This window comes from Asterias rubens, chromosome 6 (genome assembly GCF_902459465.1).
Source record: "Asterias rubens chromosome 6, eAstRub1.3, whole genome shotgun sequence".
NCBI classification, from domain to species: Eukaryota; Metazoa; Echinodermata; class Asteroidea; order Forcipulatida; family Asteriidae; genus Asterias; species Asterias rubens.
Window position 1 is genome coordinate 4,593,649 of NC_047067.1, and position 24,950 is coordinate 4,618,598.

The 24,950-nt window shown below is 39.8% G+C and overlaps 2 protein-coding genes across 3 annotated transcripts; one reads left to right on the forward strand and one right to left on the reverse strand.

Moving 5' to 3' along the window:
* Positions 1–1,973: 1,973 nt before the first annotated feature.
* On the reverse strand, positions 1,974–11,308 carry LOC117291647. The gene is made up of 4 exons (XM_033773492.1): positions 10,959–11,308; positions 10,049–10,320; positions 9,187–9,262; positions 1,974–8,261 (listed from the first exon to the last, which is right to left on the reverse strand). The coding sequence occupies exons 1-4, from the start codon at positions 11,303–11,305 to the stop codon at positions 4,196–4,198; spliced, it is 4,761 nt and encodes a 1,586-aa protein (XP_033629383.1). The 5' UTR covers positions 11,306–11,308; the 3' UTR covers positions 1,974–4,195.
* A 3,547-nt stretch (positions 11,309–14,855) lies between these two features.
* On the forward strand, positions 14,856–23,230 carry LOC117291906. 2 transcript variants are annotated; one of them, XM_033773911.1, is made up of 5 exons: positions 14,856–15,429; positions 19,234–19,365; positions 20,287–20,615; positions 21,312–21,513; positions 22,585–23,230. In XM_033773911.1, exons 1-5 carry the CDS (start codon positions 15,085–15,087, stop codon positions 22,669–22,671), a joined length of 1,095 nt encoding a protein of 364 aa, XP_033629802.1. In that variant the 5' UTR covers positions 14,856–15,084; the 3' UTR covers positions 22,672–23,230. The 2 variants fall into 2 exon arrangements, with proteins under 2 accessions (XP_033629802.1, XP_033629801.1); XM_033773910.1 differs by having other exon boundaries at positions 14,863–15,429; positions 21,312–21,585.
* Positions 23,231–24,950: the final 1,720 nt, after the last annotated feature.

The following is a 24,950-nucleotide window of genomic DNA, read 5'->3' on the forward strand; positions in this document are numbered from 1 at the left end:
GTTTGTAAAGTCACCGTTTGCATGGAGCCATGCTTAATGAACAACACTCCATTCTAAAACTTGTTATTTGATTTTACATTTTTGTCGTGGACTTTATGTGGAAATGTAATTCTGCAAAACTTGTTGATTTTGTAATGAGTCAGAAAGAGGGCAAAGCTACAGCTAACTGCAACAACTGTAAGTGACCAAATCTAGTTGGCTTCACTGTTAAGGCAAATGCAAATCCTTTGTTTAGTGTAGACATAGTCCACCAGCTCCTCGGAATGTGCCTAGGCCATTAAACCTGATCATGGAGGTAGAAATAGAACTCCATGACCTGACTGAGATTCTTTGTTTTACTTTCAAAACAAATATTTTCTCTTCAGTCAAGAAACTTCACAGAAATCAAAACAAATACAAGAAACAAATTTTACATAATACAGATGTATGAATACGTTATTCATTCACAAAAACAGATGTTACAAAACAAATACAACTTATTTTTTTTATTTTTTTTTTTAGACACAAAACATTAATTCACTTGGATTGATTTTATGACTAATTGGATTTTCGTTGAAAATAATGGAAACAATCACCAGAAATAACAATTTTACTTTTAAGGGAAGTTAACGTGAATGTATGTCTCATTGCAAAATAGGGGAAACAAGAAACACAATTGTTGAGCTCGTTGGTGTAATACTACTTGTATTTAAACATAAACTTAAAGGCACTGGCGCACCTTTGGTATTTACTGCCAAAGACCAGTATTCTCACTCGCTGCCAAAGTGTACGTTTTAGGACCACAATTCAGTTTTTGTTTATTTGCTAAGTGTCTTTTAAAACCCTCCTACTGATACACCATTCAAAACCATTCAAAATTAACTAACGTTTACAACCCCATTGTTTTTGTACACACATGGCAGTACCATTTGAGCAGGGTTGATGATAAGCTGTACTACCACTTAAAACCATTCAGATGGTTTCGAGCTGTGCATAAGCTGTACCTGTGTGCATTACCATAGCCGAATGGTTTCAGATGGTCAGCAAGCTGTTTAACAAATCCTGTAGTGTCTATGACATAGTGTGTGGTAACCTCGTAGCCAAGGACAGATTGGTCACCCCCACACCGCCTGGTATCACTCAGTCATGACAAAGTGGGATCCTTGATGCACCACTTAAAACAATCCTCATAGGATTCTGTACCAGCTGCACCACCATTCAAAACCATTTGGGGAACCAACTCTCTGCACAGCTATCATACCATTCAATACCATTCACTTGAATGGTTTCAAATGGTGTATCAACTTGTTACAAAAAGGCGCCGATTGTAGGAGGGTTTTAATCAATATTGATGAATTAAAATAAACCAGAAACAAAAAACACAAAAAATCTGTGACAATTTTTACTCAATTGGTCATTTAGGTTGCATGAGAACAATGACAGAAAAAAAAACACCCTCGTTGCATAAACTTGTGTGCTTCCATACCTAATAAAAGGCTTCTGACCTGAAGTCTTTTATTATTTGAGTGAGAAATTACCTCCTCAAAAACTATGTTACTTAAGAGGGAGCCATTCTTCACAATGGTCTATACTATCAACAGCTCCCCATGGCTTGTTACCAAATGAGTTTCAATGCTAAGTTATTTTGAGTAATACCAATAGTGTTCAGAGCCTTTTATATTATTGTTTTTTATTAAAGGCAGTAGACACTACTGGTAATTACTCAAAATAATTATTAGCATAAAACCTCAGTTGGTAAAGAGTAATGGGGAGAGTATAAAACATTGTAAGAAACGGCTCCCTCTGAAGTGACGTAGTTTTCGAGAAAGAAGAAACTTTCCACGATTTTGATTTCGAGACCTCACGATTTAAAATTTGAAGTCTCGAAATCAAGCATCTGAAAGCACACAACTTCGTGTGACAAGGGTGTTTTTTTCTTTTATAGTTATCTCGCAACTCTGACGACCAATCAAGCTCAAATTTTTATACAGGTTTGTTATTTTAGGCATATGTTGAGAAACACCAAGTAAGAAGACTGGTCTTTGACAATAACCAAAAGTGTCCATTTTCTTTAAGATGAGAAGATTTGCAAGGTGAAGGCATAATACAATAATGTTGATTGCTACAAGCGTTACACCAAGTAATTTATCTCTTATTGAGGTAGTGCTGCTCTGAGAACTGAACTTAACACTACATTTCAAACTACTACACTGTAACAACCACTAAAGTTCCAATTCATCAAATGATCTGGGCCAAATCTCATGGTAGCAAAAAAACCTGCCTAGCACAGGAAGTTCTTGCATAAAGCCAAGACAGACTACCAGCCAACATTAAGGTTACAATTGTGGCGTCTAGTGCACGACTTGCGTTTGTTTTGTTTTACTCGGCAAAGAATTTTCTGCTAAACAGCTTTATGAAATTGTGCCCCGTCAGGAAACATTTGACAGGCTTACCTTGCTCATCCAACGCTAGATTGCGGAGCGGATCCCCAAATAATCTTTATCAATCAAAATAAAAGAGATTCCCAAAATCTGATTCTTCAATCATCATCTTTCTGATGTACTTTCAATGTAAATCAAAACCATACTATGGAACATAAAACAAATGTATAATACAAAACGGTGTATAATAATAATTTAGCCAAAAAGGCACCCAGGACATGCAGGTTTAATGAGAGAGGCAAAAATAGGCAATTACCTCATTGCCCCTCAACATTGCCTTTGTGCCCTTTGAAAATGTTTCAGCACAAATTTAGAAGTACCCTTTACCAATGAAATATTTATCCTTATACCCTTACAATAAAGAAATACCAGGCCCGACTTTGGCCAGCATATACTTTTGTCATGGCTTAGACAGCTTCATAGAGAGGCTATCCCAAGCGACTGGTACATGTAGGTCTCCCCTTCCAGTTGCTATGGATCGCAGCTCTACAAAGCTGTCGAAGCCACGAAGGCCTTGACAAAAGGCTACGATATAAGTAAATAAATAAATAAATAATATTTATAAGGCGTTGCACTGCACCCCATTCTGCATTCTAAACTTACATGTTTCAATCGCTTGATTACTAACTAAGCTCATTACAAATTTTGACATTGATTTCACTTATTGTCCTCATTTAAAAAAAAATATAGCAGTTCGATTTCCACTATGAAATCGTTAAGAAACTAGCAATAAATATTATACAAATATACGTATGCCTATGCAAAAGTACATTATAGACATGATGAATTTCCAAAGTACAAAAACAGATCAACTGATACATGTTTGATGAATTAAACGGTATGCCTGATAAACATCAGCCGGTTTCTTATGATCAAGAGGCTCACCATGTAGTGTTACCCTTGTCCTAGGAAAATCATGTGAGAAACAAATGGGAACTGTATTAAAGTCAACATTTTTAGGCCTTGAATTTGTTGTGAATGAAATGAGATTAGGCCTAAAAAAAACTATAAATATTTGCTGTTGATGGTTTGAAATTACTTTTCTTGGAATTACTTTGACGTTGCAAAATGTTTACGACTTGAGATGTATCATAAATAAACAAACTCCCGCAGAGTGAAAGAATTAAACCAATATTTAGCAACCACAGAAATGAACTGAGTCAAGTACATTTCACTCACAGTTGACAAGAACTGAAAATTGCAATCTACTTCAAAAGTTGAGATTGCTGTATTACACATCATTTTTATGTAAATAAACTTGAACATGCTTGTTTGAAATCAGTGTAAAAGAAAAAAGTATAACTCTATTTCTGCCCATTATTCCTTTTTAAATCACAAAAAAAATCTTAACTTGGCCTTAGTAATTCAATCTTTGCATGCCATGATCCAAGTTGATTCTTGTCATTTTATTTGAGGATTGTAGAAGCAACATCTATAACCGGTCCGTATCAAAGCTTGTGCACCTTTAATTCATTGCAGTTTTAACCCATCTTTGTAACTATTGCACGCAAAACCATACCAGTTTATGCTTACAGTTTTATCATCCAATCAAAGTAACAAAAGTTTACTTGAACAAAAAGAAGAGAGTTTAGTGTTTGTGCAAAACACAGAGAGAACATTTCCTTTTTGTTGAGTTTTGAGATGGAGTTTTATATTCAATTCTGCTTCGCCTCAATATTCAAATAGAATATATCAATTCATGAAAATATTCTCACCATTGCACTCATGAACTTTTATAATTTGTGTTGCACATACATGTAGCTGAATTGGGTGAGTTATTGCATTTTCAAGGAATCGTCAAGGCTTTCAATAGTAGCCTTAGTGAGCGACTGTGACAGCCCATTGGCAACTTCACAGTGTGGCCATGTACCAGAAGAAGACATTGGAACGACACTTATATAAGAACTATGACCCTGGCAAGAAAATTCAGCAATCTCCAATGGCACTTCCTCCTGCGTTAAAAAGCTGTCTTCCTTGGGAGCATCTTCCCTTACTTCTTGGTGGGAATCTAGAGAAGGGATTGTAGGGATGGGTGATATGACTAGTGCAGAGTTGTTGAACTCCTCCTCTCCCGATGTTTGAATTATCTCAACAGAGACATCAGGCCCCTGTTCTGAGGTTTCATCTAAGAAACACTTTGCTTTACCATGCTTTTTACTGACGTGTCTAAACAAACTTGGCTGATGAAAGTAACTGTTAGGGCACTTAGGACACAAATACTTGCTCCTCTTGTGTTTGGGGAAACGTTTTCCTTTTGATTGTTCCTTTTGCTGGGAAGTCGAAGCAGGAGCATGAGAGACATTGGATGATGATTTTGCCTTCAAGTCATTACCTTCATTAGTGGATTCTCGTTTGATGGCCATTTGAGAACGTGACAGCGTTATACCATGTTTTTGTTTGATATGTCTCCACAAACTCGACCAAAGTTGATAACGGGGTTGCTCACAATGAGGACATTTTATTATTTGAACATTACACTGACCTTCAGTACGACTAAAAATCTTCTTCTTTTTTGACAAGAAAGGACGAAGCTTCCATCCTTTGTGCTCCCTTCTTCTGCTCAGAGTTTGAGAATTATTGACAGATACAGGGACACAATGAACTTTCGGTGACTTGTTCCTGTTTGAGGAAGCCTTGGAGAAATATCTAGAGGCTATCTGTTCAGAAACTGTAGATGTACCTACATGTATTGTTGTTCTTTTACAAGTCTTTCTCAGATTTGTGGAAGGTTGGGCAGGGATGTTTGGAATAGTGGACAATGACATCAGCCTATCTGTCTCTTGACACGACAACTTGGTAATCTCTACAGTGACATCGAGCTCATGTTTCAAAAGTGCATGAGACGCAAAATGTAGAGGGCTTGTAGGTCTACCTGAAGATTGAACTGTGGAAGTTGGTTCAGTGGTCGGTGATAGTACCTCGTCTGCCTCTTCATCTGAAAGCTTGCAAGACTCCAAGAAGTCTAAACGCTCAAGCTTCACAAATACCTGAGAAACAGACTGTTGCAGGCTTTGACCTAAAGGATATTCCTCTGTCTCCATTTTGTCGGCAGAAGGTGTACATGTATCAGGCGTTGAAGAAACAGGAGACTGTGAATGTGTTGTAATGTCCTCTTTAGTGGCGTCCTCCTCCCCCGATGTCTCTGTTTTTATATCAATAACCCCAAACTCCTTTGTGGCAGTTGTCAAAGGTAAGGACCGTTCTTGGCTGTGTATATTCTTAACATGTCTCCAGAAACTCTGTCTGAAAGGAAACCAATGAACGCAATAAGGGCACTGGAATCTTTTTTTCACTCGTTCAGTTGCAGAACGTTTCTCAGTTTTTCTTGTCTTCTTTGTAGGTGTTGGGTTGGGGATATTTGTAGCAGTTGTATGTGATGCACGTCTTCTTTTAGTGTCTCTCTTCCTACTTGTTTTAGTGTCTCTCTTGCTTTTCTCCACACCTTTTGAATGTTTATTTGGCTTAACCTTAGGGGAAGGTTTGGGAAGAACAAGTGGAACAGTCCGACTCAAGTTTTCTACATCCTGCAACCCTGCTGTCTCCAAAGGACTTTTCTCCGTCTCTCTACTGCCAAAGGGAGGTATATCAGCCGTTAAAGAAACATGTGACTGTGAATGTATTGTAGTGTCCTCTGTTGTGGTGCCCTCCTCAGTTGATACTTCTGTATTTATATCCACTACCTCAAACTGCTTTGCTGTCTGAGGTAAGGACTGTTCCTGGCTGTGTATATTCTTAAGGTGTCTCCAGAAACTCTGTCTGAAAGGAAACCAATGAACGCAATGAGGGCACTGGAATATTTTTTTCACTCGTTCAGTTGCAGAACGCTTCCCTGTCTTCTTTTTGGGTGGTGGAGTGGGAATGTTAACAGTTGTACGTGACGCACGTCTTGTTTCAGTGTCTCTCTTGCTACTCGTGTTAGTGTCTCTCTTGCTATTCTCCACACTTGGCTCTGCGACATCAAAAGGGACTTCTAAATTATTGTGGGCTGGTGTCTGACAAGATGGTGTTACTGGATTGTGGTTTTGTTTAACATGTCTCCATAAACTCTGACGGAAACGGTACCAGTGAAAACAGTGGGGACATTGATACTTTCTCAATGGTTTAGGTTTACCTTGTGTGCGTTTATGTGGCTTACTTTTAGGGGAAGGTTGAGGACGATCGTGTGGAACAGTCTGAGTTAAGTCCTCTTCAACTGGCAACCCTGCTGTATCCAATGACATTTTATATCTACCTAAAGGACATTCCTTCGTCTCGTCTCCGCCAAAGAAAGGTGTATCAGGCGATGAAGAAACAGGGGACTGTGAAGGTATTGTAGTGTCCTCTTTTGTGGCGCCTTTCTCAACCGACATTTTTGTTTTTATATCCAAGCCTTCATACTCCTCTGTGACATCAGCAGAGACCTCAAGTTTATTTTGGGTTGGTGTCCGACAAGAGGGTGTTTTGGGACTGTGGTTTTGTTTCGTATGTCTCCATAAGCCTTGTCGGTATAGAAAGCGGCAAACACAGTGAGGACATTGATGACACGCTATCAATGGTTTAGATTTACCTCTTTTATGTGGCTTACTTTTAACAGAAGGTTTAGGAGGTACACTTGAGTCCGTCACATCAGAGGGGACCCTGTTTACAGGTTTACCTGAAGTCCGTTTAAGCTTTCTTCTTTTGGAAGGTGAATCAAGCACTGGAATCTGAGACGGTTCTGAACATAGACCAGTCCCTTTGGTACTGTTCCCCTGACCCAAAGAAACCTCACTCAGATCAAGTTTGGCCCCCACACAAGATTTTTCATACATGTCACGGTGGGATGTTTTGGTGTGTCTCCTCAAGCCTTGTCGGTATAGAAACCGGCAAACACAGTGAGGACATTGATGATACGCGATCAATGGTTTAGGTTCACCTCTTGTATGGTTATGTGTCTTACTTTTAGGGGAAGAATGGGGAGGTTCATCTGAGTCTGTCACTTGAGATTTGGTCCCTGCTTGAGATTTGTCATACTCGTCACTGTGGGATTTTTTGGTGTGTCTCCATAAGCCTTGTCTGTATAGAAACCGGCAAACACAGTGTTTACACTGAAATGTTTTCCTTCCTTTGGCTTTTTCTTCTAAACGGTCATGTGTTGTACATTTTTCAGCAGGAGGTTGAGAAAGGACAAGCGGACTTGCGATTTGTGGTTCTGGTTCTTTTCCACTTTCTGGTTCTCGTTCTTTTCCGCTTTCTGGTTCTTTGCTTGTTTCTCCTTCACCTGACAGCTCTGTACTATCAAGGGATACCTTGTACTCTTGTTTGGATGCATCTTCAGGATGAGACTCTGACAGAGATAGACCTGCTGGTTTGCAGCTGCTTCCATCACTAGACAATTCAACAGTTGTCCCTTTGGAGACCTCATTTTCATGTTCGATCGCCACAAGAGATTCTGGTATACCCTTAGGGATTATAGGCTTCAGCATACTAGGACCTTCTTCAGGCGTCAGCATACCAGGACCTTCTTCAGGCTTCAGCATCCTAGGACCTTCTTCAGAAGTGTTGGAGCTGCGTTTTGTATTTAACAAATTGGTTGTACACTCCTTTGACTGGACAAACTTCCTACGTCCCAAAATAATGTCAAGGTCAGATATCATTCTAGGATGTGACCAAAGGTAATGGTGCCTCAAAAAAATAGGCCTGGTAGATCTGTAGCAACAATGCTTACAGACAAGGGACTGTTTTGATCCATGTATAATTTCTACCCGACTTCTCGACGACCACTTTTGCTGCTTACACCAAGTATGTATAGGCCTACGTATTTTTCCATTGAAACTGCAGCTCTCTTTTATATTCTGATGCACCTCTCTCAAAGCACAATTTCTGTGAAAAAAAACATATAAAACTTTACGTTATGCCAGTCAAAAACATGACCATAGTCTGGGAGCTGTTGAATCAACAAGCCCCCCCCCCCCCCCGCCTCCCACCCTTGGGGACCAAGTCAGAATGTACTTCACAGAGGCAACAATGGCGATTGCTTCCATGCCCCAAGGTCATTGCCTTGGTACCCTTAAAATGCTCCATGAGTAGAAACTTCCTCATAGGATAAAATGCTTTGGTGTCATTGCCTTTTAAAAACTGAATCATGCAGGCCTGCCAAGTCATGCATTTATGTAGATCACTAAGGTTTTTTAAAATGTGTTGAAACTTAAAGGCAGTGGACACTTTTGGTAATTACTCAAAATAATTATTAGCATTAAACCTTTCTTGGTAACAAGTAATGAGGGAGAGGTTGATAGTATAAAACATTGTGAGAAACGGCTCCCTCTGAAGTAATGTAGTTTTCGAGAGAGAAGTAATTTTTCACGAATTTGATTTCGAGACCTCAAGTTTAGAATTTGAGGTCTCGAAATCAAGCATCTGAAAGCACACAACTTCGTGTGACAAGGGTGTTTTTTCTTTCATTATTATCTCGCAACTTTGATGAACAACTGAGTATGCATATGTTGAGATACACCAACTGTGAAAACTAGTCTTTGACAACTACCAATTAGTGTCCAGTGTCTTTAAGAAATGCGATCAATTGAGACAGGCTTGACAACACTTTTGTCAGTCTCTGGTTCATTGTTGTAGACTTATAACATTCTGATCTCTTTTTGTTATACTGTTGAAATGTTATTCAAGGCATATCTAACACAAGCCCCGCTTTTTGGATTTTGCCTTCACTGTTATTTTTACAATAAGATATTATATTATTTGCTTGTACTTTTTGTCGTATAAATAAATGTTACATTGAATTGAAACATACCTTCTTTGAACTGGACGTTCGGTAGAGTCCAATGCTGGAACTTGAGAATTCTGTACATCAAGGGTTGGGGATATTTCTGCAATAATAAGGAATCAAATACATCATGAGTATCATTCAGCATGACTTAAGCATAACTTTTAAAACTGCATGTTCAACAGTGACAGTACATGTTAGGAGAAAATCAAACTTATGGGAAACCGTTGTTCTTGTATTATGTGAGTTCATCTACTCAGAACTCAACTGAGCGAAGATTGGTGATATAATGTATGATTTTATATTTTGTATTGCCTACTGTATATTATATTGATAATGCTTAAAAATGGCACTTGGTCCATTGAACAACTTGAGCCCAATTTCCACTTAAGAAATCTAAATCCACTCTTAGAACAAAATAAAAAAATAATAAATAAAAGGCCCTCATTGTCCTCTTTTTGGAAAAACCCGGACGATCAACTGATAGTTTTTTTACTTGACCTTATATATTATAGGATCAGAGTGTTGTAGTGGGATGATAGAGTACCAGGCCTAACCTGTATGCTTCATTTTTGAAAGGCCAGTGGCACCAAGGCGTTTTCTCCTTGGTAAAGGACATCCAATTAGGAAATAGATGAACATTTCTACTGGAGCATTTCAAGGGCATCAACACCAGGGGGGGGGCATTCAGGTCTGGCCAGCAGCCGATTTTATGAAACGCTAGGACTAATCCTAACTCAAGTTAGGACGAGTAACCCGTCCTAACTAAGGATGGATTCAATGCATCCTACGTATTCGGATACGGAACTGACCCGTCTTAAGTCCTAAGATTAATCCTATAGTTAGGAAGAGTTTGGTGAAGTCGACGGCTGGAGACTGCACAACTTGCCTCTGTTTATATTGTTTTCTTTGGGCTGATCATCTGATCCATGGAAAGGCTGGATGTGACGGGAGCTGGAAGAATCTTCATCTTGACTGGCGAGTGTGAGGGTAGAACTAGAAATTGTGTCAATGTCACCATGTTGGTAAGAGTTTTGGCTGGTTGAAAGTTGGCCAGTAAGACTGTCATGGCTTGTCAAACTCTGGGAAGGTTCAACTTCGCAAGTTGGACTCTGGAGAGGGTCACAGTGAACGGAAGTCTTGAACTTGTCACTGAGACCTCTGTGAAAAGGAAAAGGATATATTTTTTTTTACAACTTGACTGCCAAAAGTTATTATAAAGAATAATGGGAATGTCTATCTCAGTGGATTAGAAGGGTAAATTTTTCTGGTTGATCATTAAAATCATCAGCAGCTTGGTTTTTACTTTTTTTAGGCGCGCTGTTTGAAAGAAAAAACAGAATCCTTTGACTCAAGTAAAATCATTTTACAAACTGATTATTCTATAAATTATCACAGGCCTTGAACTTTGCTCTTGAATCAATTGAATAGATAACATTGCGATTCCAGCCTTGCTGATTTTTCCCAGTTGTCAAAAGGGAAGGGGGGGGGGGGGCAAGCGATTTACAATACCCATTTTTTTCTTCCCACAAGTAGTTTATTTATTAATAATATAAAAACAATAAACATAAGTCTATTTTTAAGATAAAATTGTGTAAATTATATTTTTTTAATACAAATTATCATATAGATTTAACAAGCATATGAAATAACATTCTTGTTTGTTTCTTTCAACATTAAACAATAAAACATGTACCTCCATGAATGAAATGAGGAATAATTAGTTAAAAAAAATATTTAAAAAATAACTAAGTCAAGTGCTATTAATCAATTGCTGAAAAATGAGAAGGCACACTTACTGCAATGAGTTGTGACCATTAAGTAATAGTTTATCGAAGCTACAAATTTTACATTCTTTCCTTCCACTGTCAATGACAATGTCAGTATGGTCAGTGGAATGCACTGAAAGCAAGTGCATCATGGCCTCGTCATTCGTGGAAAAACCACTTCGACTTCGGTAATCAGTCCACTCGCCGTATGCCTTGGAGTCTGAGAAAAGGACGCTCGACTCATTTTGCACGGACGTTTTCTTCTTAACATCTGATCTTGTCCAACTAATTTGATTCAGGCCAGCAGGAATAACAGTGTTCATGTCCATGTTTACTTCTGCACATGCTTCTGCACTACATACAACAAGCTCCGTCATTATGAATTGACTGTTCCCACGATTTCTGAAAAGAGTCGAATGTATGGCGCGCACATCTGGTTAAGTTGGTAGCGCCAAAGAGTTTCTCGTTGATCAACACAATCAACTTGTTATCACAGGCGAAGCTAGCAACGGGTGCTTCCATTGAAACCGAAATGTTACATTAAATAAGCGTTTTGGGTAAAAGCATTGCTCAAATACTTATTTTATATCACAACAGCAGGCATGATAATTTTTTCATTTTTTTAACTACGTTAACCTCACTAATTTTACACCGATGCTTGTTACAAAACTCGGCCGTCTGCTGTCAATCCCCACTGACCGAATATATCACGTATTTCTCTGTCATTCTGTGGCTTATGTACATATTGCTCATCCACATAATGACACCACTTGTACATGAGGCAGGTTTTTCTCGTTTGGCTCAAACTTCTCTTTCTAATTCTCTCCCCTTTTGTCGCTCTTGTTAAAATGTAGCCTTTAGTCAAGGCGCACGCGGCACACCGGGTAGCACGCACAGCCCCAAAAATGTAACGCACGAAAAAAGATTATCACCGCGAGCGGCGTAGCCGCGAAGCGCCTTTACCAACTCGTTTTGGGGGCCTTATGATTTTCTTTACATTTGCCAACGATTTTGGTGGGAGAAAATGTAACGAATTTGCATCGAACAGTCTTGTGACGTCATGCAAGTAATTGTGGCTTCTTATTGGCCAGCAACTCACCACGCAAATGCATTATGCATTACATTTTTTCCCACCAAAGTCGTTGGCAAAAATGTAAAGAAAAACATAAGGCCCCAAAACGTAATAAAGGCGCTCCGCGGCTTTGCCGCTCGCGGTGATAGTCTTTTTTCGTGCGTTACATTTTTTGGGTTGTGCGTGCCATCCAGTGTGCCGCGTGCGCCTTGACTAAAGGCTAGTTAAAATGTTGCTCACTAATAGCTGATACAAAAGCTAAGTCAAGTTATATTTTCCTCCTGGTAATAACTTTTAGTCCGGGATAAATCCATATTTGTTAAAAGTTTAATTCCTCTTGAAGGAGTCAAGAAACGGACGACCCTGCCATGCATTATATGCACTCCACGTTTAAGTGTACAAACACAATTAAGAATTCGTAGGGGCGACTGTCGGAGACTGATCCGCAATATTTGGAGTCGTATGACATTAACCTATATCAATGATTTATCCCGGACTAAAAGTTCTCGGGAGGAAAATATAACTTGACTAAACTATAACTTTTGTATCATCTATTCAATTTAGTGAGCAACATTTTAACAAGAGCGACATAGAGGGGAGGGAAAACGAAGTTGAGCCAAACGTCCGCCAAAAGCTGATTGACAGCAGACCTTGCCCTGGATCGGATCAGTATTGGGCCGGCAAAAAGATCGAGTCTTCATCAAGACAGGGCCACCAATTGCACCAAAAGCAATATAATAGAATGGGTACAATATTCTACATAAATACTGAATTTGCCTAGCAAACACGGGCGGGGAAACAGGAATTACAGGCCTCATTATTGCGAGACCAAAAAATGTCTTTTTTGTGTGTAGAAAGATGCAAGGCGCCCAAATTAATGTCTTCATAAAATAATTGGTCCTCACGATCAATTGTCTCGAACACGGACACAATTCACTCTTCCCTACTACACACAAAATTGTGTTTCGTGTCTCTTGCATGACGAATGTTGCAGCCGCTAGATAATGGTACAAGGGTACATGCACTGTCAACAATGATTCTCGCGCATCCCAAACAAATATTTCTTTTGGACATCCGGCCTCCTGTTGTGACATTTTTTATGTGAATTGCGTTAGGTTATCGTACCGATCGTTTCTCAGACTACAAACACGAAACGGGAAAGTCCCGAAATAAAAGGCCTATAATAAATTCAGACACGGAAATCTCTGCACAGGAAGCAAAACACACAAAACGCATTATTTACGGTGAGAAAAAAACAATAAACGGAGTTTTTCGAACAACAGTGTTTATCAGATTGTTCACCAGGGAAAAACCGTGTTCACCGAGATATACTTTATTTATCAAGCGATATAGACATTGGAGTTTCTCGAAAAAGAATATATTGCGCGCACAGAAAACACAGTTTATGGCGCAATGTTTATCGAATTTTGGGCATTTGGCTTGCCATATCTAATATCCGGTTGGGGTCGATGACCGACCTAGCAAATGGCTGCTTCCTGTGTCCTGTTTTATTGTGCACAAAACTGCAGCCCTAACGGCAACGTCGTCTTTGTGTTCCGTCCCAACTTGATAATCGTCCCAACTATATAGTTGGGACTGGTCCCAACTTGAGTGCTAAAGTTGGGGCGTCCCAACTATATAGTTGGGACAGTATAGTTGGGACAGTAATGCTCGGCATGGGACCGGTCGGTGGTAGACTGCTTCATGGTGTGGGCTAGTCTTGAAATCAAGTCGGTAATTGTTTGTGGCTGGAGAGTGGCGGTGCGTAGTAGAAGGGTTTGAGTGGGCAAATTAATTATTCTCAAGAAATTCTTAATATAGTTTTATGTTGAAAATTACAGTGTTACGCGTTTGAGCCTACTTGTACAAATAGAGATGAACTTGAAACAAACAAATAAACATGCCTATGCATGGGCCAAGACAACTTGAACAAGCGAGGTCAAGTTATTTCTACAGTTGGGACTGCGGGTCCCAACTAGAGTAATGACTGTCCTAACTGTACCAATGACTGTCCCAACTATAGTTGAGACCATCTCTACCTGATAAAATATTATAAAATAAATTTGGTCTATCCCCACTACAGTTTGGACAGTCATTACTCTAGTTGGGACTACGGGTCCCAACTAGAGTACTGACTGTCCTAACTGTACCAATGACTGTCCCAACTATAGTTGAGACCATCTCTACAAAATAAAATATTATAAAAAAAATTTGGTCTATCCCCACTACAGTTGGGACAGTCATTGCTACAGTTGGACTGGGGGTCCCAACTAGAGTAATGACTGTCCCAACTGTACCAATGACTGTCCCAACTATAGTTGAGACCATCTCTACAAAATAAAATATTATAAAATAAATTTGGTCTATCCCCACTACAGTTGGGACAGTCATTACTCTAGTTGGGACTGCGAGTCCCAACTAGAGTAATGACTGTCCTAGCTGTACAATGACTGTCCCAACTATAGTTGAGACCTTGTTGAGACCATCCCTACCAGATAAAATATTATAAAATAAATTTGGTCTATCCCCACTACAGTTGGGACAGTCATTACTACAGTTGGGACATGGGGTCCCAACTAGAGTAACGACTGTCCTAACTGTACTAATGACTGTCCCAACTATAGTTGAGACCTTGTTGAGACCATCCCTACCAGATAAAATATTATAAAATAAATGTGGTCTATCCCCACTACAGTTGGGACAGTCATTACTACAGTTGGGACCCCACTAGAGTAACGACTGTCCCATCTTCTATGAGGAGACCATCCCTACCACTCAGCTAAAATAATTATCAACCCGGGCCCGGGCCTATCCCACTACACCGAGTTGGGACAGTCAACCCATTGGTACAGTTTGGAATAGTCTTGGCCCAAGACTATGGTGCTTGATTCTGGACCAGAATCAAGCACCATAGTCTTGGGCCAAGACTAGTCGACTCCCGGCGCGGCCCCGACAGTGTGAAGTTGGTTTGTCGACGATTTATTGTTGTATGGTGGCCATAGACATGGCAGCAAACAGTCGTACACCAGCGCCGAGCAGAGGAGGAGTGCCAGTAAACAGTCGTATGTACAACAAACTAGCAAAATGGCGACTAACTGTTTTTTTTGCAAAAGAACAAACTTCCTAATTAAACATAAGATCAAATCAATTCTAACACAAGAGAGTGCGATCAATTGTCTTAATTTGACAAATCTCGAATTTGAAGAAGGTATCATGTGCCCAGAATGCAGAAAAGTGGTATATTTCTACGGAAGAAAAATTAAAAAAAAAAGAAAAAAAAGTATTGGGTTTGTAAACTTTGTGGTTAGGATAATGATTAAACCAAATACGAAGATCGACTTTCAAAACGGAATTCCCAAGAATCTAACAGACTCCACCACACAGCAGCCACACAGCCATGAAGGAGAAGGAGGAGAAGGAGAATCAAGGGTATGTATTCTGTTTACTCCAGTCCAGAACTCGTCGTACGAAACCCACCAATTCAATACCCAGCCTTGAACACCCAGCAGGGTGGATATGTGCGCATTACAAGTGTTACTATTATTATTATTATTATATTAATAGCCCCACTTGAAGACCTGTGTGGCCAAGGCTACCTTCTATTCTAGCAAGCATTCAGCTAGCCCTGGCGGCCTTACACTTTCGTTTTGTACTACAGTGACGTCCTGGACATCAGGGTACATTTCTGGGGCGGAAAATTTTCACAGCTTCATAACTCAAATCTTACCTGCAAGAGAGCACCAATTTCAACAGATTCACATTCCATGGCAGCATATGTTTTTCTGCGGTGGGTTTTGATCGTAAGTTATTCTTCACAAATCCATCATTTTCATGAAACTACTCTAACGTAAAGCCTTCGACCGAGTTCCACACCAGAGGTTACTGACTAAACTACGATCACATGGGATAGGTGATTCAACTGCTGCTTGGATTAAGGCATGGCTGTCTGACAGACAACAGAGGGTGGTGGTGAACGGGGCCCAATCGGAGTGGTCAGGAGTTAAAAGCGGTGTCCCCCAAGGTTCTGTTCTTGGCCCGTTGTTGTTCATCATCTACATCAACGACATTGATGAGGATATCTTGAGTTCGGTCCTGAAGTTCGCTGACGACACCAAGGTCTTCAGAAAAGTGAAAACCCCAGCAGATGCTCGCGCTCTTCAGGACGACCTCGATCGCCTTTACCGGTGGTCTGATGACTGGCAAATGTTATTTAATATTGACAAATGCAAGTGCCTCCACTTCGGGCATAGTAACATCAAGCACAACTACTCCATTGGTGACAGTATAATTCAGACAGTAAGTGAAGAAAGAGATCTTGGGGTAATCATCCATCAGTCACTAAATGCAAGTACCCACTGTGCAAAGGCAGTCAAAAGCGCATTCAGAGCCCTGGGGCTAATCAACAGAACCATTACGAACAAAGACAAAACAACAATCATCAGACTGTACAAAGAACTGGTTAGACCACACCTAGATTACTGTGTTCAGGCGTGGAGGCCTCATCTTCAAAGGGACATTGACCTAATAGAAAGAGTGCAAAAGAGAGCATTGCGAATGATTGGAGGTCTATCTCACCTAGACTACGTTCACAGACTCAGGGAAGTGAAATTGACCACCCTGGAGTGCAGGAGGCTGCGAGGAGATCTTATCGAGACCTTTAAGATACTCAGGGGCCTTGAGGGCTTGAACCCTGAACACTTCTTTGATTTGTCAACCATGCAGCACAGGGGTCACCAACTTAAACTGTACAAATCAAGATCCAACCTCAACCTCAGGAAGTTCTGGTTTACCCAGAGAGTGGTCAACTACTGGAACATTCTCCCTCGAAAAGCAATTGAAGCTTCAAGTGTGAACATTTTCAAGGGACATGTGGATAAATTCCTAAAGAACGTCGGGGGGCTCTACATAAGCTTATCTAAGCTGTCTGCCCCAGTAACCAGAACCACCGTCTCCTCCCCAGTTGTGTGATAGCGTCGGTGGATTCAAGTAAGTTCAAGTAAGTTAACAACAGTCTGCCGTGTGTATGCAAGACGCACGACGTGCAAATGTTGAATTGTGTTTCGTGTTAACGCTGTGCAGCCAAGATACGGTGACCAAGAATTCATGCTTCTAAGCTAAGCTTGCATCATGCGTCTTGCGTGTGAATGTAACGCTTACGCACGACAACAGACAACACTGTAGTGTGAGAAAACAATCGAAACTGAAATTTTTTAACGTTAGAAGCTGCATTATTTCACAAAAATGACGGATTTGTGAGGAAAATATGAGGACCAAAACCCACCGCAGAAAAATATATGCCGCCATGGAATTTGAATCTGTTGAAATTAGTGGCTTGTTGCAGGTAAGATTTGAGTTATGAAGCTTTGAAATTTGTCCGCCCCAGAAACAGGCCTTAATAGTTAGGACTCTGTATCTGTGTACAGAGGAAGAGTCCTATATAGGGCTAGCATTCAGCTAGCCTTGGCCACGCAAGTGGGGCTAACCTAGACCCAGTAACCTTGTATTGGTTATGACAGAAAATGTCAAATTTTCAAAAAAGGAATACAGCGCCCCAGTTACTGGGTCTAGGTTTTGGTAGGTTTCGTATTTTGGTATTAACCGGGCGGGGCGCTGTAGTGTGTAGGCCTACTCCTTATTTCGAAATTTTTCGTTGGTTTACTCATCAGCAGAATCCACAAGTTTGGACGTAAAGCTATGGGTGGTTGATTGGTGCTCAAGCAGTAGGAATAAGTGACTCCAGGTTAACGAAAAGGGCCTGAACTTGAAGAAAAAAGTGCTATAGGGATAGGCCTACGTGTAATATACATGTGTAAATGACGCTGGCAATACAACTGTGCTGTGCAGGACATCAGACAGGGTGGTGCAAGTAGACACTGTCTAAAACTCATATCAAACCGCCATATGTCACCCGGTTTTCTAACGCACAATTAATGGGTCACAAGATCTGGGTCACGAATGACCACAAACAAATAGCGCCCTTTTAGCGGTCCTGGCGCTCACTACCTTACTCACGAAAGTACTAGTGGAGAAATAAATATTTGAATATCCGGTGAATTTCGAATAGTTGATCAACAGTTAACCGAATATCAAATTTCACTATCCACCCAGAACAATGTCGCTTTTGTCGCCCCCACAATGTCGCCCCCCACCAGAGCCGACCCCGACAAAGTCACCCCCAGTTCAACCTGTTATTGCTCCATTGTTCAAACTGATTATAGAAATTTGCCATTGAACTCTTGTACATAACATTACAATGTGAATGTAGGTCGTAAGGTCGCATAGTGTTTATCTGTCGACTGCAAGAGGGCCCTCGCAAAATTTTATGTAGCACTTTCGTAGACCTTTTCACAAATACCCATTGCGCAAGTGCTTACTTTTAAACGATAAAACTTGAGTGCTAACTAGACCAGCAAGCACCTCATTCAACAGGTGTCTGTGGGCGTGGTATACGCGATTGTCGTCTGCACAGATTTAACGTTCCGTCACAGTGTCACTTCTGTGTGCAGTAGTTTCTGAAAAGGGACTTCTAAATAGGAGCCCCTAATCCAACTCGGAAGCAATTGCAAACTTGACTGCGCAGAAGTGACAGAATGCCAATATAAAGTTGTGCAGAAAATATTAGGTTAACCCTACAACTGTTACAAAAATTTGTGAGAGCCACCCCCCCCCCCCCCCAGATTAAACCATACGTTTTTTATGTCCAAAGTCAAACTGAACATTTTATGTTCTTTTTCTAAAGGAATAGTTTTAAATCGTCTATCATTTTGCATAAAAAAAGATTTCTCAATTCCACTAACTAAAATGTTCTTTGTTTAGTGCAGGCATTCAATTAAAATTATTGCACTACTGTTGTACATCATTTAGGCTTTATGTTCCAAGTCATGTTAAGTGGGGCTTAAAGGCACTGAACACGTTTGCTAGTTGTCAAAGACCAGTGTTCTCACTGTTGGATGAATTTGTGTGCTTTCAGATAGGAATAAAAGACTTCCTGCTAGAAGTCTTTTAATGTTTTAGTGAGAAATTACCTCTTTCTCAAAAACTAAGTTACTTCAGAAGGAGTCGTTTCCCGCAATGTTTTATATTACCAACGCTCCAATGCTCGTTACCAAGTCAGTTTTTTTATGTTTTGAGTACCAAACGTGTACCTTCCCTTTAAATAAATAAGAAACAACCAAAGGTGCCCGGATCTTTACCTGTTGCAGAAACCTCATAAAATTGTTACTTGAATTGCAGGAACCTGTTCATGGTGACTTGTCACCAACATGGGACGGCATTTCTGAATATGATCCTGAGCATGATGAAGAAGTTGCAAGGATGGAGGTAGACGAGGAGCCCAAACCCAAGGTGCAGAGAAGTTCCCTCAAGGTACGATCATTAAGGCCCTGCGACTAGTGCCACAGTAGATTTTCCATAGAATAAGTCAAAAGATTGCCTTGAGTCTTGAGTTGTGTGATCCTTTTGCAGCACAAACTTGGCTAAACTGGGATGGGTGCAGCGTGGCATCACAGCGGTAAGGTGCAGGTGAAGAAAGAAAATAGACAAATAGACAAAGTGCGGACAAAAGCACAAGAAGTTGACAAAATCCAACAAAAATTTGGGTGCAGGTTAAAAAGCTTGACTAGGAGATTTAGAGGAGCCTGGAACCAACCTGTAGCCTCATCCCTTTGATAGCAGGCAGGGCGGCTTCCTGGAAGGCGGTGGGTGATGTAGCCAGGACAGCAGCTGTGGGCAACTGGTTCCAAATCTTCACAGTGCGTGAATAGAAGGAGAACTTGTAGGTCAATGGATGCTTCAGGAATTGTATATTTCAATGAGTGGTCATGACGTCCAATGTAGTGTCCACTGTGCATTGATCTGAGACACTAATTGATGAGGAGTCATATATCACAGAGAAATAGAGCACAGTCAAAAGGCCATAATAAATTAAATGCATGGCCCCTAAAACAGACAGTTTGGAAACCTGGCATCATGCCTGGAGCTTGCACTTCAGCAATATTGGCCCCATTTTTAAATATGAATAATTTTGTTGATCGGCTCGCCCATATTGGAATTCAAAATAATTGGATTTATTACCCACCACTGAAATTGGTCTAGCTACGCGCAACCCTGATGACATTTACACTAATGGCCTGACGTTTGACCGAGCAGAGCCTACATGTATTTATGCCACAGGTCCTTTTGGTTAATAAGCAGTTTGCATTCAGCTAATTCTATTTTCACATTTTTACATTGATACACAAAGTGAGAATGAGTAATTAAGAAGAGATTCTTATGATTATTTTTCAGGAAGTACTCATCACTTACATAAAAAATGCTCATTACGACAAGGCTGTAGCTTGTATGTATAAGCTTCGTGGTGGGCGGAAGGCAATTCATAAATTTGTGCAAAAACAAATACATCAAGAGTTTGTCGAAGTCGGAAGACCCCCAAAGCGGATATTGCCACTAACTTCTGAAGTTACCGTGGAGAATTTAAAGAAGTTTAAGTGGTCAAATGTTATGGAGGAGGTGACCACCAAGATGCCATTTACGACGACAACCCTTACGGGTATGATGCCCTCATTGTCCACATTGATGCACCAACATGAACGACGCAAAACAGGAAAAGCAAGCCGGTACGTGTGATGTTACAGTGACACAACATGGTAATTAAACATTTGAGATTAAATGAAGGGAGTAGTAATTAACAAAAAATAATTAGTATAGTCCAGTTTTCATGCGATAGTTGTACTAAACTCTTTCATTAAAGGACCACATTACCTTGGATCGGTCGAGTTGGTCTATAAAAAGCGTTCTGTTAAACCGTTTGTTATAAAAATGCATATATATGGGTAGAAAGTTGTTGTGAAAGTAAAATACAATGATCTACACTAATATTCCTCGAAATTGCATGGTTTTCTTTTTATCTCGTCGACTAAAACGGTCAGCCATTTATGGGAGTCAAATTTTTTACTACCATTGATGGCCGACCATGTTAGTTCGCGACGTAAAAAAGGAAAACGTGCAATTTTGAGTGATACTGGTGTGGATCTTTATATTGTACTTGTAAAACATCTTTCTAACCATATGCATTTCATAAAAACCGTTTCAAACGCTTTTTATAGACCAACTCGTCCGATCCAAGGCAATGTGTTCCTTTAACCATTGATTTAACTTCCCTCATGTTTCCACTGCCACCATTAAGTCAAGAAATTGTCTTTTTTTTGGGGTGGGATTCGAATTTTCTTTACATCATTGTGTGTTCATGATACAATAACAATAATGGGTTTGCTTGACATAAAGTTGTTATTGTTTTTTCTTCTGTCGTGCAGGCCGCGTTTAACTAACAAAGAAGCCAAAAAAAAATGGAACTTGAAAGCCGGAGTCACTGTTGCTATGATGCTGTATGCGAACAGCCATCAGATTTACAAGTTCTGGCCGGCCGTTGTTGGAATTGAAATGAGGCGTGAAAAGAGTTCATTGAAGATGTTTGATTTGTTTCATCGCATTGGGTTAAGCCAGAACATCCATGCGGTAAGAGCCCATGTTGACAATCTTAGTAAAGTGCACTACGATGAAGAAATTGACTGGAAACACGTTTTCAAGGCAAGTTTTTCGTTCAGGTACTTTATCGAAACAAAGTATATCACATTTGTTTTGACAATATTTTTAATTTTTTAATTTTTTTAATCAACGACTCATTAATTTGGCAAGGATTGTCAATAATAGATGTTAATAATAGATTGTCAAATTATCATTTTTGTTTTAATTAAGTCCGCAATACTAAGAGAGGATAGTGGAACAAGGTACGAACCTTATAGTTCTAGAAAGTAGCCCAACAAACAAACAACTGCATATCTTTCTGGAAGTGTCATGGCCGAGCGGTGAAGAGCACCGAATTCAAACTCTGGTGTTTCTGATCAGCAGGGTTAGAATCCCCAGCCGTGACACTTGTGTCCTTAAGCAAGACACTTAACCATTGCTTCATCCTTCGGATGGGACGTAAAGCTGTTGGTCCCATGTGTTAAGTAAAATAACCCAGTGCACTTATCGAATAGAGAAGGGGTTCACCCCGGTGTTCCTGGCTGTGGCTGCTGTATGCGCCAGAGCACCTTGTAAACCTTTATAATGTGCTAAATAATTGGGTCTCAGAATTCATCACTTCAATAACCTATCTTTCTGAAACTTTGTATATACTCAGCGCCTTGAGTTCCTTGTTTGGTAGATACGTGTGCTATTTAAGACTTGGATATTATATTCCTCTAATATTTAATTTTTAAGAACAGTTTAAAGGGACACTTTGCCTAATTTGATCGTGTGAATTGGTCTTGGAAAAGCATTTGAAACCGTCTGTTATGAAATGCATATGGTTAGACAGATGTTTTATAAGTAGAATAGTGGTCCAAACAAATATGCCTCGTTTTTCTTTTACACTGTGAATGGCATAAAATGGCAGACCGTGCAGTTTTAAAGCATATTAAATTCCACTTCTAACCATGCATTTCATAAGAGTAGTTTCAAATGCTTTTCATAGACTAACTCGACCAATCCAGGACACCGTGTCCCTTTAAATTGACCTTACTTTGAATGTACCTTTAATTACAGGGTGTCTTCAGCCAACGCAGAACATCAACACTAGGTGATGATGATCCACCCTTACCAGACACAGTGCCGGTAAATACAGAGAGCTAGCTAGCCCTATCCAGTGCCGTTGCGACAACTGACTAATAGAAGCCATTTTGTGTCCCGGCCCTACAACCTCATGGGCAATACGAGGTGCCAGACTAGTCTGCCTGCTGGGTTGTGCTGCATTTGATTGTGCATTTGGAGACTAATAATTTGTACACAGCAACCATGAACTGGTCCCTCTATTGTTGTAACTCGATACACAGCTCTGGCCATATTGAGGCAGGAGTGAAGTAATCAAGATTCTCAATTTAGGGCCCAATTTCATAAAGCCTGTAAGCAAAAAAACTTTGCTAAGCACAGAAAATTTTGCTTCACAGAAACAGGTAACCTGCCAAAATTACGTTAAGATTACATTGTTATGATTAATTTGACTTGTGCTCCTCTCAATGTTTGCCTAGCAAAGAAATTTGCTAAGCAGTATTTTTTGCTAAACAGTCTTATGAAACTCGGCCATGCCACGTCCCCCCCCAAACATGCCAAAGTAACTGACCAAATATTTTAGTGGAAAATTACTTCTTTCTCAAAAACTACATTACTTCAGAGGGAGCCGTTTCCACTATGTCTTTAACTATCAACAGCTATCATTGATCGTTAGGAAGTAAGTTTTTATGCTAACAGTGATTACCAAAAGAGTCCAGTGCCTTTAATAAATCCTCAATGCTAGCTGCTTATATTTAAAAAATAGTCCACTCAATACTCGGCTAAAGCAATCAAATATATTTTTAGACCACTAAACCTCAGATTTCATTCTAGTTTTTGGCGGGTCAGCTGTTTGGAATGTTTTCTAATTACCTGAATACAACAGGTTTTGTGACCGAGTTTAGATTGTTTTAGTGGGATGGGATTTTTTGTAGTTTGGGTTGCAGTGTGGGTTAGGGATGGGGTTTTATGGATGAGATTTTGTGGATGGGTTGGGGATGGGATTTTGTGGTTGGGGTTGCGTTGTGGGTTGGGGATAGGGTTTTGTGGATGAGTTGGGATAATGGGTTTTTGTGGTTAGGGAAGGGGATGGGGTTTTGTGGTTTAGGAAGGGGTTAGCGGATGGGTTGGGGATGGGGTTTTGTAGATTGGTTGGGGTTTGGGAAGGGGTTTTGTGGATGGTCATGATGGGATGGGGGATCAGGTTTTGTGGATGGGTTGGGGTTTTGGGAAGGGGTTTTGTGGATGAGGTTTTGTTGTTAGGGAAGGGGTTTTGTGGATGGGTTGGGGATGAGCTTTTGGGGTTGGGGTTTTGTGGATGGGTTGAAGTTTTAATGTTGGGGTTGATTTGGGTGTGGGATTGTTTTGGAATCAGGGTGTTGAAAATGGCAGTTTAAAAAAAAAGTTACAGTAATGTAGTACTGCATTAACTGTAACACTATTTTTACCCCCAAAAAACACTTTATCAGCTACAAACAGGGATGATAATTTGCAATAAGATTTTATTTACATTTGAGTTGACAATACAAGAAGATAAATGTAGAGTTGCTCAAATGGTGAAGAGTGAACCATTGATATAATTCTTTTAAAAAACCCATTCCGATAATACTTTCCATACGGATTAAACTGTAGATGATCCTAGTTTGGTCAAAATTCAAAACGTGAAGTTAATTTCTACTTGCATTATATCCAAAGTGAAAAATCTAGTGGTATTGTTTTAAAATTCCTTTCAGTTAAATAACTTTCAGTTAAATAAAATTAAGTGCATTAAATTTGTTTTGTAGTTTGATGTCAAATTATTTGTTTCATATGTTGTATTATTAAAAAAGTTCAAGCTTAAAGACAATGGACACCTTTGGTAATTGTCAAAGGCCAGTCTTCTCACTTGGTGTATCTCAACATGATACGCATAAATAATAAACCTGTGAAAATTTGAGCTCAATTGGTCGTCGAAGTTGCGAGATAATAATAAAAGAAAAACACACACCCTTGTCACCGAAGTTGTGTGGTTTCAGATGCTTGATTTCTAGACCTCAGAATCTTATTTTGAGGTCTCGAAATCAAATCTGTGGAAAATTACTTCTTTCTCAAAAACTACATTACTTCAAAGGGAGCCGTTTCTCACAATGTTTTATATTATCAACATCTGTAGTTACCAAATAGTGTCCACTGCCACAAACATTACAGATCTGTGGTAAGACAAAAAAATCGTGAGATCACAGATTTACTTAAAATGGTCTAATGATGATGGTAGTAGAAAACATCCCTTGAAATTTTTCTGTCTGAAATGAAATGTCATTTGATGAGAAATACAAAATCTAATTTCGCTTTTGGATTTATTTCAAGCCGTCCATTTAACTAAA

Coding starts and splice junctions, on each gene's coding strand:
- LOC117291647 (XM_033773492.1), bottom strand. CDS start 11,305: ATGACGGAGCTTGTTGTATGTAGTGCAGAAGCATGTGCAGAAGTAAAC. Junction 10,321..10,958: donor AATGGTCACAACTCATTGCA/GTAAGTGTGCCT, acceptor TCCTTTTCACAG/AGGTCTCAGTGACAAGTTCA. Junction 8,262..9,186: donor GAACGTCCAGTTCAAAGAAG/GTATGTTTCAAT, acceptor TTTTTTTCACAG/AAATTGTGCTTTGAGAGAGG.
- LOC117291906 (XM_033773910.1), top strand. CDS start 15,085: ATGGCGACTAACTGTTTTTTTTGCAAAAGAACAAACTTCCTAATTAAA. Junction 20,616..21,311: donor AAAACAGGAAAAGCAAGCCG/GTACGTGTGATG, acceptor TCTGTCGTGCAG/GCCGCGTTTAACTAACAAAG. Junction 21,586..22,584: donor ACTGGAAACACGTTTTCAAG/GCAAGTTTTTCG, acceptor CTTTAATTACAG/GGTGTCTTCAGCCAACGCAG.